The sequence below is a fragment of the Asparagus officinalis genome, unplaced genomic scaffold (assembly GCF_001876935.1).
Source record: "Asparagus officinalis unplaced genomic scaffold, Aspof.V1 AsparagusV1_Un61, whole genome shotgun sequence".
NCBI classification, from domain to species: domain Eukaryota; kingdom Viridiplantae; phylum Streptophyta; class Magnoliopsida; order Asparagales; family Asparagaceae; genus Asparagus; species Asparagus officinalis.
Window position 1 is genome coordinate 7,803 of NW_017972327.1, and position 10,513 is coordinate 18,315.

The 10,513-nt window shown below is 35.7% G+C and overlaps 2 protein-coding genes and 1 non-coding gene across 5 annotated transcripts; 2 read left to right on the forward strand and 1 right to left on the reverse strand.

Moving 5' to 3' along the window:
• The first annotated feature begins 160 nt into the window (after positions 1–160).
• On the forward strand, positions 161–1,440 carry LOC109827161 (bifunctional pinoresinol-lariciresinol reductase 2-like). Its single transcript, XM_020394128.1, has 3 exons — positions 161–658; positions 733–936; positions 1,030–1,440. Exons 1-3 carry the CDS (start codon positions 457–459, stop codon positions 1,194–1,196), a joined length of 573 nt encoding a protein of 190 aa, XP_020249717.1. The 5' UTR covers positions 161–456; the 3' UTR covers positions 1,197–1,440.
• Positions 1,441–1,871: 431 nt separating this feature from the next.
• TRNAS-GCU lies at positions 1,872–1,952 on the reverse strand. The gene has a single exon. It is a non-coding gene; the product is annotated as a tRNA-Ser (tRNA).
• A 1,665-nt stretch (positions 1,953–3,617) lies between these two features.
• On the forward strand, positions 3,618–9,964 carry LOC109827159 (pentatricopeptide repeat-containing protein At1g08070, chloroplastic-like). 3 transcript variants are annotated; one of them, XM_020394124.1, is made up of 5 exons: positions 3,618–5,485; positions 8,084–8,298; positions 9,094–9,203; positions 9,290–9,420; positions 9,502–9,964. In XM_020394124.1, the coding sequence occupies exon 1, from the start codon at positions 3,626–3,628 to the stop codon at positions 5,477–5,479; it is 1,854 nt and encodes a 617-aa protein (XP_020249713.1). In that variant the 5' UTR covers positions 3,618–3,625; the 3' UTR covers positions 5,480–5,485; positions 8,084–8,298; positions 9,094–9,203; positions 9,290–9,420; positions 9,502–9,964. The 3 variants fall into 3 exon arrangements, with proteins under 3 accessions (XP_020249713.1, XP_020249712.1, XP_020249714.1); XM_020394123.1 differs by having other exon boundaries at positions 9,094–9,420; XM_020394125.1 differs by lacking the exon at positions 8,084–8,298 and having other exon boundaries at positions 9,094–9,420.
• Positions 9,965–10,513: the final 549 nt, after the last annotated feature.

Genomic DNA, 10,513 nt, shown 5'->3' on the forward strand with positions numbered 1-10,513 from the left:
TCCTTGTTCCTCCTTTTTCTTCATTCTTTTAAGTAGCCTCCTCCTTTTTCTTCACTGCCCTTCAGTTTAAAGAAATATTTATTCCTTGTTCCTCCTTTTTCTTCATTCTTTTAAGTAGCCTCCTCCTTTTTCTTCACTGCCCTTCAGTTTAAAGAAATATTTATTAGTATCAGATTTCTGATACATGAGTGAATCAAATTGAACAAGGCCCTGAAGAAAATTTAAGAAATATCCAAGAAGACTGTTACAGCTTCATTGGCAACCTGTGACCGACCCAAATCAGCTGACCAATCTCCTTGCTAGCTACAGTACTCTCTAAAATGATTTATATATATGATAGAAATAATTGAAAGAATTAAATAAATGCAAGCTAAAGACATGGGAGTAAAAACTGAAGGCCGTGAAAAACTATGACAGAGATTCTTACCATCCGAATTTGGGACGGATCCTGCAAGAATGGCTCATGCAATAGCACCTGGAAGAGTGACATTTGACGATAAAATGGTCGTTAGAAAAGCAATTGAGGATGCTAAAATCCCGTTTACTTACATCTGTGCCGGTTGCTTTGCTGGATATTTCATCGGCGGTCTTTGTCAACCTGGAAATATTCTCCCTTCAAGAGAGCGGGTGCTCTTGCATGGCGATGGCAACGTCAAAGGTATTTCATACACATCTTCAATGACTTCTATATGTTTACTATTGCATGACCATTTTTTTTTATCTTGGTTGAAGCTGTTTATGTTGATGAGGACGATATAGCGACTTACGCTATCAAGACAATTGATGATCCTCGTATGTTGAACAAAACTCTCTACATTCGCCCGCCGGAGAATACCCTCTCTCAAAGAGAGGTAGTTCAGGCATGGGAGAAGCTTATCGGCAAGGAGCTAGAGAAGACTAGTATTTTAGAGAAAGATTTCCTCTCTATCATAAATGGTAATTAAAGAAGGAAAAAAAAAGACAGAAATTCTACAGGCACAGATGATTACCCATCCGTTAGCTTCTTTACTATTTTTGCTATGTTTACAGGCACAGATGATTACGCACAGCAAGTGGGTCTAGGACATTACTACCATGTTTGCTATGAAGGTTGCTTGACAAACTTTGAAATAGGCGAAGAGGGAGAAGAGGCATCTCGGTTGTATCCAGAAGTTAACTACGTGCGAGTGAAGGACTATCTCAAGCGTTATCTGTGAACAAATCTCGTGTGGCGGATCCGTGTGCATGTTATCAGCACTAATAACTTGATGTTGTAACATCTGTTCCCATGCTTTTATTAGCAACAGTTGTTTGCGAAAAATTCGATGCGCACCTGTTGCGTTTTCTTTATTTTGTGTTTGGGTTACGCCGAGGATTATCTGAAGAGCTATCTGTAGACAAATCTATGCATCACTGGTCGACCGTTTATTAATTGTATGATATAAATTTAAGTCGGGTATAGCATAAATCTCGAATTTCGAAGACTGCACAGGATTGAGCTCATTCTCAAATGTAAACATAGGAAAATCACGAAGTACTGATTCGGAAACTAGTGACTTGCAACTTAAGGTTCACAAAAATTTAATAAGGTTTTGGATTGTACCTTAAGATGATACTGAAGGGGTTGGGTTGAAAATAAAATGAAAGTACCCAGTTTAACTGGAAGGGTTTATTTGGAGCATTTCTTCAAACAGGTCATGGGCAATCTGAATCAAAGTACTTGCTGCATGGATTTTTCTTTTAAAAAAAAAGAAAATTAATGTTTTAAATATATGCTTCATTGGTTTGAATAGAGAGAGGAAGAGGGGGGAATTTTTAAAGATTAAAAAAGTAATGGTTTGAATAGAGAGAGGAAGAGGGGGGAATTTTTAAAGATTAAAAGAGTAAAGATGCGTCGCCTGAGAGATTCGAACTCTCGCGGGAAATCCCATGTACTTAGCAGGCACACGCCTTAACCACTCGGCCAAAGCGACGATGCACTAAGCTTCGTGTAATTCAGCTACATAAAAATAAAAACTATTAATTTTTTTTAAGGCATTAGCACACCAAAACAAAAAATAATTTGAAATGGGTCCCGGAAGCACATTCTTTTTAAAAGGGTCCCTTAAAAATTCTTTATGTTACACCAACTTGATCCCTTTAGCTTAAGCAAGTTATCTTAATCTGAACTTATAGTCGTTATAGTTTTATTCCCATCTTGTTACACCTTCTCTTCCTCCACTTTTTTTATCTCCACCCCCCCAACCCCACTAAAAAAAATGAAATAAAATAAAATAAAAAATCTGTAGACCACGCCGGATAGAGATATCTTCGTACCTTCATCGGCTATTGTTATACCAGCGGAGAAAGAGAGAGGAAAGAGAAATGGGAGGGGCAAAATCATGTTGGGTTATTTCCAGTAAATATTTAACTCATGTTCAAATCAGATATCAACAAATTTCGAGGGTGTTTGAGACGGCTTATTTTTTGGTCAAACTAGCTTTTAAGCTAGTTTTTTCTTTTCTACTAGGTGGAAATTGTGGAATGCACATGCAATTCTACTAGGTGGAATGCACATACAATACACGTGGTCAAATATTATAACTGTTGCTTTTAGCTTATGTATATTTACTATAACATAGTTGCAAAAAAGTTTATGATTATCATAATATATTAAAAAGTTTTAGATATTTTAATATATAAAATCTTGTTGGTTTCAACACTTTACCTTCCACATAATTAGTGAGGTTTAAAGTCTTAAAATATTAATGATCTAAGAGCAATTTAATAATTTGAAATTCTACTTTTAAAATATTAATGATGTAAGCACCAATATCTAAAAAACTATTATTATTAATGGAAAAAAGAAATCTTAAATTCATCAACATAAAATGGTAGATTTTATCTGATTATAGAGGATTTTGTTTAATTATAAAGAAATCACTCGCACCTATTGCCTACTTCCACTTTCTATTGTCGCTAGCGATAGAGTATTATAGATATTCACAAGAACAATTTTTCACTTTAACCCTATTTAAATTTTTTATTATTAAAATCGACATTTTTTTCTTTTATTTACCAAAACCGACCCGATTTCTTGATTAGCGGCTTAATCACATTCCTAATTAGTCGGGGTTGCCAACCCCGACTATTTAGGATATTAATTTTTAGGGTTTAAGGCTTCTAATTAGGGTTTAAGACCCTCCTAAATAGTCGGGGTTGGCAACCCCGACTAATTAGGAATGTGATTAAGCCGCTAATTAAGAAATCGGGTCGGTTTTGATAAATAAAAGAAAAAATGGTCGATTTTAATAATAAAAAATTTTAAAAGGGCTAAAGTGAAAAATTATTCTATTCACAAACTTTTTTCTAGAATTTGGGCTATATATGGTCACGTAATGAGAATTATTACGTAATGCTAAACTTGCGTAAACCCAGCTGATGACGTGATCACTTCTCCTGTGGACTTATTTCGGAAACATTTGGGCTTAATTTTGCATAAAGTCCCACTCATAGCGTAACTCAAACATTATGGGGCCTTTTTGTCAAAATAACATCATCTGGGGGCTATTCTACAAGTTACACATCTTTTGAGGGGCCGATATATTTATTACCCGATAAAACACAGCAGACTCTCCTCCCTCCGCTTGAACCGAGGAATTAAGTCATGGCCTTTTCTCCTCCCCTAACCTCTCCTCCCTCTCCCGAGTCTTCCCCAACTCCTCAACAAAAAAATCTAATCCCTTGGCAATCAATGCGAGGCCTCAAACAAATCCACTCCCTAGTCCTCAGATCCCCATCCCTTCAAACCCCCCTCATCCTCTCCAAGCTCCTCTCGTTCTCTGCTCTCAACCCTCACGGGGACGTCTCCTATGCTCAGCTCCTCTTAGCGCACATCGAAACCCCGACGACCTCGATGTACAACGTCGTTATCCGCGGGCTCTCCCTTAGTAGAAAAATACCCGCGTCAAGCTCAATGCTCGCGTACCAAGCGCTGCTGCGATGTAGTCTTTGCCCTAACAATTTCACGTTCCCTTCACTTATAAAGGCTCTTGCCGAATGTGGGTCTCTTTGGGAGGGCAGACTGGTGCATGCCCACGTTGTTAAGTTGGGATTTGAATCAGATTGTTATGTGAGGAACAATCTTATCAGGTTGTATACGGTCTGTGGAGAAATGGGTATTGCACACGAACTGTTCGATAGATTTCCCGAAAGAGATTTGGTATCCTGGACTACCTTGATTTTGGGGTATTCAAAGACGGGGCGTGCGGAGGAAGCTGTATCATTGTTTCTCGAAGCGACGGATGAAGATTTGAAACCGGACGCAATTATCATGGCGACGGTGATTTCTGCTTGCTCTAAAGTTGGGGATTTGAAACTTTGTAGGAAGTTACATAATTACATTGATGCACACAACGTGGAGTCTGATGTTGTCACTGGAAATGCGTTGGTGGATATGTATGCAAAATGTGGTGACATAGAGTCGGCATATTCTATCTTTAAAGAGATGAATGAAAAAGATGTTGTTTCTTGGAACTCTATGATATCCGGGCTTGCGCAAAATGGGGAGTTCAAAGAGGCTCTAAAATTGTTTCGACGAATGCAATGTGAGGGTATAGAACCTGATGGCATGACACTAGTCGCTGTGCTCAATTCATGTGCCAATCTTGGATCTCTTGAAATGGGAAATTGGGTGCGCGTGTACATGGACAAAGTTTGCATCAGAGCTAATGGAATTATCGGAAATGCCTTAGTTGACATGTATGCAAAATGTGGAAGAATAGAACAAGCAATGGAATTGTTTAATAAAATGACAAAAAAAGATGTGTACACCTACACAACTATGATCCTAGGGCTTGCTATGCATGGGCAAGCAAAAGAAGCCCTAGACCTCTTCTCTGAGCTGTCAAAGGCACGTATAAGGCCAAATAGCATTACATTCATCGGAGTGCTATCAGCTTGTAGCCACGCTGGTTTGGTCAATATAGGACTTGCTCATTTCCATGATATTTCAAGGGTTTATGGGATTAACCCAAAAATCGAGCATTATGGGTGTGTGGTTGATATGTTGGGCCGAGCTGGGCTTTTGAATGAGGCCCAAGAATTCATCGATAGGATGCCAATAGAGCCCGATGCGTTCATATGGGGGACTCTCCTAGGTGCTTGCAAAATCCATGGGAATGTCAAATTAGGGGAGAGCGCTGCTAAGAACCTATTAAAGTTACAACCGAATGAAGATGGTGCTTATGTGCTTATGTCGAATATGTATGCATCTGATAATCAAAAGGGGGATGAGAGAACTATGAGGAAGTTGATGAAGGTGAAGAAGGTGAAGAAGACTCCAGGGTGTAGTCTCATTGAAGTTGATGGAATGGTTCATGAATTTAGAATTAGGGACAAATCACATCCTAGAAGAAGAGAGATTTACATGGTGGTGAAGGAAATTGACGGTCATCTGAGAAGTGAGGGCTACAGACCTGCAATGGAGATTTTGGAGCAAGAATTGTGTTGGCATAGCTAACACGAGGTACGTGTATATGTATCATGATGTAGCATGTAGATATGTGTTATATGTGAGATTTTATGTCTTCGGTCAGTACTTTCTATTTGCATTTACTTGTAGATTTAGTTTGGAAAAAGTCTCTGATCATGACTTTTAGTGATCTTGCCGTGCTAACTTTTTGAACAAAATCTTATTTTGCTCTCTATCCACCCTGTACAAGTACTTCATTGAAATTGTGATTTTACGCTTTAAAAGAACTAATTAAATCAGGAAATCTCCACTAATATTGAAAAATAGGTATATAAAAAAAGAATTTAGTTAAGAACTCTTCATAATTTTTAATCAAATTCAGATGGCAGAATCTTTTTTTTTTTCAAGAAGCAAAATTTTAGATAGAGCTTTCGGTGGTGCATGAACATCTCAGTGCAGCTCCATTAAAGGAGATCCAATTCAACTCCGTGTTGATATTTGGCGGCTCAAATTTAAATATATTATTACTCTGAATATTCCGATTGAGCGTGAATAAACTATATGGTAAATTTCACACAACCCTAAGAAGTTTGGCCCATTTTTAGATAGCCCCTAAAAAGTCAGGAAATATCACGTGACACCCTTTTTTTTTAGTTTTTTAAATATATTTTTCAGATAACCCCAAAGTTTTTGGGGTTATCTGGAAAAGATTTGAGGGTTAACTGACATTTCTAAAACTTTGGGATTATCTCAAAATGTGCCAAACTTCTTTGGGTTTTGTGAAATTTACCCTAAACTTTAACCGTTACCGTCTAAATGATTACGAGTAACAAGTGAAACTCCTCAAATGTACTTATTTATATATAAACCCACATATCTTATTAAAATAATAAAAAACAAGGCTATTCCATTTAGACCCTGATATCTTACAGAGCTGCATATTTTCCCCATAATAATAAAACAGGATGATATTATATCATCCTAAATACAAACAAGAATCTGTTACACTCTTCTAAACCCTTAATCTCACAGACAAAAAGCTGTAACACTCTTTAAACCTTCATCCTAAATTTTCAAGAACTGTTATAGGTACAGGACACCTCCTAAGAACTTAGGAACCAAATCATATAAGTTCTCTCCTTATCTGTCTTTGATAATAGCAAAGAAATTGTTAGTCAAAGGAAGAAAGTAGCAAAGAAATTGTTTGAAGCAATGGGTGCATCAAGGAGAAAAGGGGAAGGACGTTTCCATGGATGAACATGCTAATGACTAATTAACTGTTTCTGTTCTTTTTTCCCCATTGATTTAACATCATACATATGTGTTTATTTCTTATGAAATTATTTACCTCTTGTGAATTTATTCTTGCTATGTTTTCTGGTTTTCCCCCCTATTTGATGATTCTGATATTTGTTTTTTCTGTTTGTGGAGCATAGATCTAGGGGTAAAAAGTTTGTGTGGATTCTTTAACTGTATATGTTATATATGTTATTTTACCAGAATGCGTCATATAAATGTGTGTCTTTATAATCCATTAGTTTTTTTTATTTCTTTTTCCTGTCTCTTTGATTTTTAGCTTGGATTAAGTTATTCCATCAGTAATTTTGATTTCAAGAAAAGAAATTGACAAAAATATCAAGAAAAGAGTCCTGTTTAGGGATTTCAAGGAATGTGTTATGTTCAAAAGAATTTGAGATATTGAATATTCTTTATGCATATTGTCTTTATGGTTAGATTGAATCCTCAACTAAATGCCTAAATAGTATGTAACCACTCAAGTTCTTTCATTATCTGCAACAGTTGTTTGTGAAAATATCTTTGTGGCCTTCAATCTTTGATTCTTCTCTCAAAACTTGCTCTAATAAATTAAGTTCCTGAACTTATAGGCGCATATTAAAGCAAGCACAATAAATATGCTCAAAGCAATTCTTGGTTCTTGCATATTGCATTTGACTCTTGTCAAATCAATGTATGTGCCATAGTTTGCCAGAAATATATAAAAAAATTTCCCAGTTGAATCTAAAAGTTATACACAGTATTGTTATATTTTAAAAGATAAAAATATCAAGATGATATAATATTCGAGTATTTATAGATTTTAAACCTTTAGCCTCATACCTATAGTAGATGGATATTGTTTTGAACTGGTAGTTTCTAGCACCACATGTTCGATGCTCCTGATGGATTTTTTTTTTGGTAATTTCTCTATTTTAGCTTCCTTTTCAACACCTTCATAATGAATGTTATGTGTCACAAATTTATAACTTGAAAAATACAAGAAGCATAATTTCCACATGTGTATCTTCTCTTTTGTGTTTTCGTAATGTGTGAGATTTTCTTTTCTGTTCGTGGTGTTCATGGGTACTATGACAATCATGTAAATATAAACTGTACACATTTATTCTTTTTTCAAAAGACTTAAATGACACAGTTTTCCTTTTTGATCGTAAACAAGTACAGGCATTAATGAGACAGTTTGTTGTTCTATCAAAAATTTAATTAGAATTTTCAGTATGAACAGCACACTTTTGTAGTTGATTTTTTCATCTCAGTCTATCATAATATTCAGACTCTTATTCGATGCCATGAACATTTAAAGCTCAAACACCAAGAAAAACAATGTAAGTTTTCTCTCTATTGCCAACAATGCAGAATTATCAATAGCAAAGACAGAACAAGAGAACAATGCACAAGCTTTGCCAAAGTGAAGGAGAGAATAACCATTGAAGCCACCTCCAGGATTTCATTTTCACCTACAGACGAGGATCTCACTTTTCCGATACCTCTTGGGCAAAAAGCTCCACAACTTACTTATAATATCGTAAATGAGGTCAATGTGTATGAGACTTGTCGAGAGAAACTTATCCGTGAGTACACCTGACTTTTTTGCGATGCTTGTTTGCATTTGTTTTTTCCTTCATCCTTTTCTGAACTTTTCCATATTTGTCGCTGGATAATATATACTCTGAAAAAAGTCCTCAGAATCATATAATTTACAAATAAATTTATCTAGCTCGGAAAGTTACTTCAAATACGTCATTCTAGTTAGCTACTTAGCTTGTCATTTTCACGATGGGGAGTGTTACGTTATCTTTTTACTCATTAAAGTCCTATTGATGTGCATCTTCATGACATTTATTTTTTACAACGATTATCCAGTAATTGAACAAGTGGATGTTCAGCTTATGGTTCAAATATATAGGCAAACGGGGAAAAAAGAAAGAAAGCTGAAGCAGTTGATATAAGAGAAATTATAAGAAGATAAATCAAGGGAAAAAAGTATTAATTTAAACAGACCGAAAATAAAGAAGACATATTAACACCAAAAGAATTCACATGCAACAACTAATTATATTTTTAGTGAATTAGGACAAATATAACAAAGAAATCCTTTTAGTTTGTTTTCAAATATGTCTGATATTCGATTCCTCGCATACCAATTTGTGAGATAACTCACCAACTTGTTCAACATTTGACTCCCCATAAATTTTTAGTCAGTCATATTACTTAACATTTCCAGTTATTTATTTCAAAACATCCTGTCTTACATAAGCTCTATTGTGAGTCTATGACTGAAATATCCAGAAATTCTTTGTGTCATAAAGCACACAGTTTAGCTACTAAAGCTGATATATCTCTCTCATGGTGGCCGTAATCAACAGAGAAATATGAGAAATGGGGAGCAAATGGTAAATTGTAGTTCCTCACTTCAAGAGACAGCAAGTACCCCCCACAGCTCTCGTCCTGCACGCCACACTCATGATGGAGCCAGGTACTGGAAAACTAGAGGAATCAATAAGTCAATGCAAGGTCCAGAAAACCATTTTGCAGAATCAAGAATTTTGGATTATTGCCTAGCTGATTGTACAATGACCAACTGGGCCATGAATGAATTTATGCTTGTTGATGCCAAGGACAAGGACAAGAAGCCTGCTCAAAAACAGCCCAAGCCTGAAAATGGTCAACCCAACAATCCGGATTCGCCAAAGGTAAATATTTCAAAAATTAAATGAATACAGATATTTATCATGTGCAACTCAATGATGTTGTGTATGTTGTTATTTCTGCAGATTCATGATGGCTGTGTATTATGTACCATCACTAGGAAAGTAGAAGATGATGCAGGCCATGAAGAAGTCGATCCAGAAAACGCAGAGGAAGCTCCTCGCAGAAAAAAAGTTTGTATAGGAAAGAAGAAGAAGAACTAAGAAGCTGATAAGAATACAGGAAGTTTCCACTCCCTCCGATAATACTAAAGAGAATGATCAGAGTAAAATCCTGCACGAAGGAGTTGACAAATAAGTCACGGGACTTTGAAAATTTTGTTGTTTGAATATATGCTGGCTTTCAGAAGAACAATCCTGAAAACAAAACCTGGAAATTTGAATACGTAGATTTCTGTATAAACTGGTTTCAGTTTCGGTTTCATGTAGCCGCGTATGGTTCTCTGAGAAGAATGTATAGTTTCAGGATGATTCTCTCTGATTTTGTTACGTAAGTTTACATTTATATGATGGCATTGCTTGCTTGTTACATAGTTACCTGGATTAATCACCTAATCATGCAGGAAGTAGCACAGGGACTGATCAGAGTAAAAAAAATCATTACTGGGTCCTAGTGGTGATGTGTCTAGTTTCATTATTTGATTACGGTTAAAAGTAATTATATGGCATTCACAAAATTTACTTAAAAAAAAACTGAATAGTACTCATCTAAATTTGTGCCAATTTTTTCTTGTTCTTCTTTAGAATCACGATATTTTCTCTTCATGTTCTCCGATGATTCGAACGAAGTGTTAATAAGAAATGTTAATTTAACTTAACAAAAAATATCATTTTAAAATTTTACGAAGAGTAAGTATATCTATTAATGATTTTGATAAGATCAAATGGTTATCTTCATCTCTTATTATTAATTAATTTAATTAGGGTTCGGGATTTAATTATCAATGTAACTAAATTTGAGTTTAATTTTAAAGGTCTGTTTTTACTTTTTCCAACGTTTATTAACGTCGTTAGTGGGTATGAAAGTTTATGGGGTCATGTAACTATGTGAGACACCACAAAGCGCAGGGGGTTTCGT

Coding starts and splice junctions, on each gene's coding strand:
- LOC109827161 (XM_020394128.1), top strand. CDS start 457: ATGGCTCATGCAATAGCACCTGGAAGAGTGACATTTGACGATAAAATG. Junction 659..732: donor TGGCGATGGCAACGTCAAAG/GTATTTCATACA, acceptor TCTTGGTTGAAG/CTGTTTATGTTGATGAGGAC. Junction 937..1,029: donor TTTCCTCTCTATCATAAATG/GTAATTAAAGAA, acceptor CTATGTTTACAG/GCACAGATGATTACGCACAG.
- LOC109827159 (XM_020394123.1), top strand. CDS start 3,626: ATGGCCTTTTCTCCTCCCCTAACCTCTCCTCCCTCTCCCGAGTCTTCC.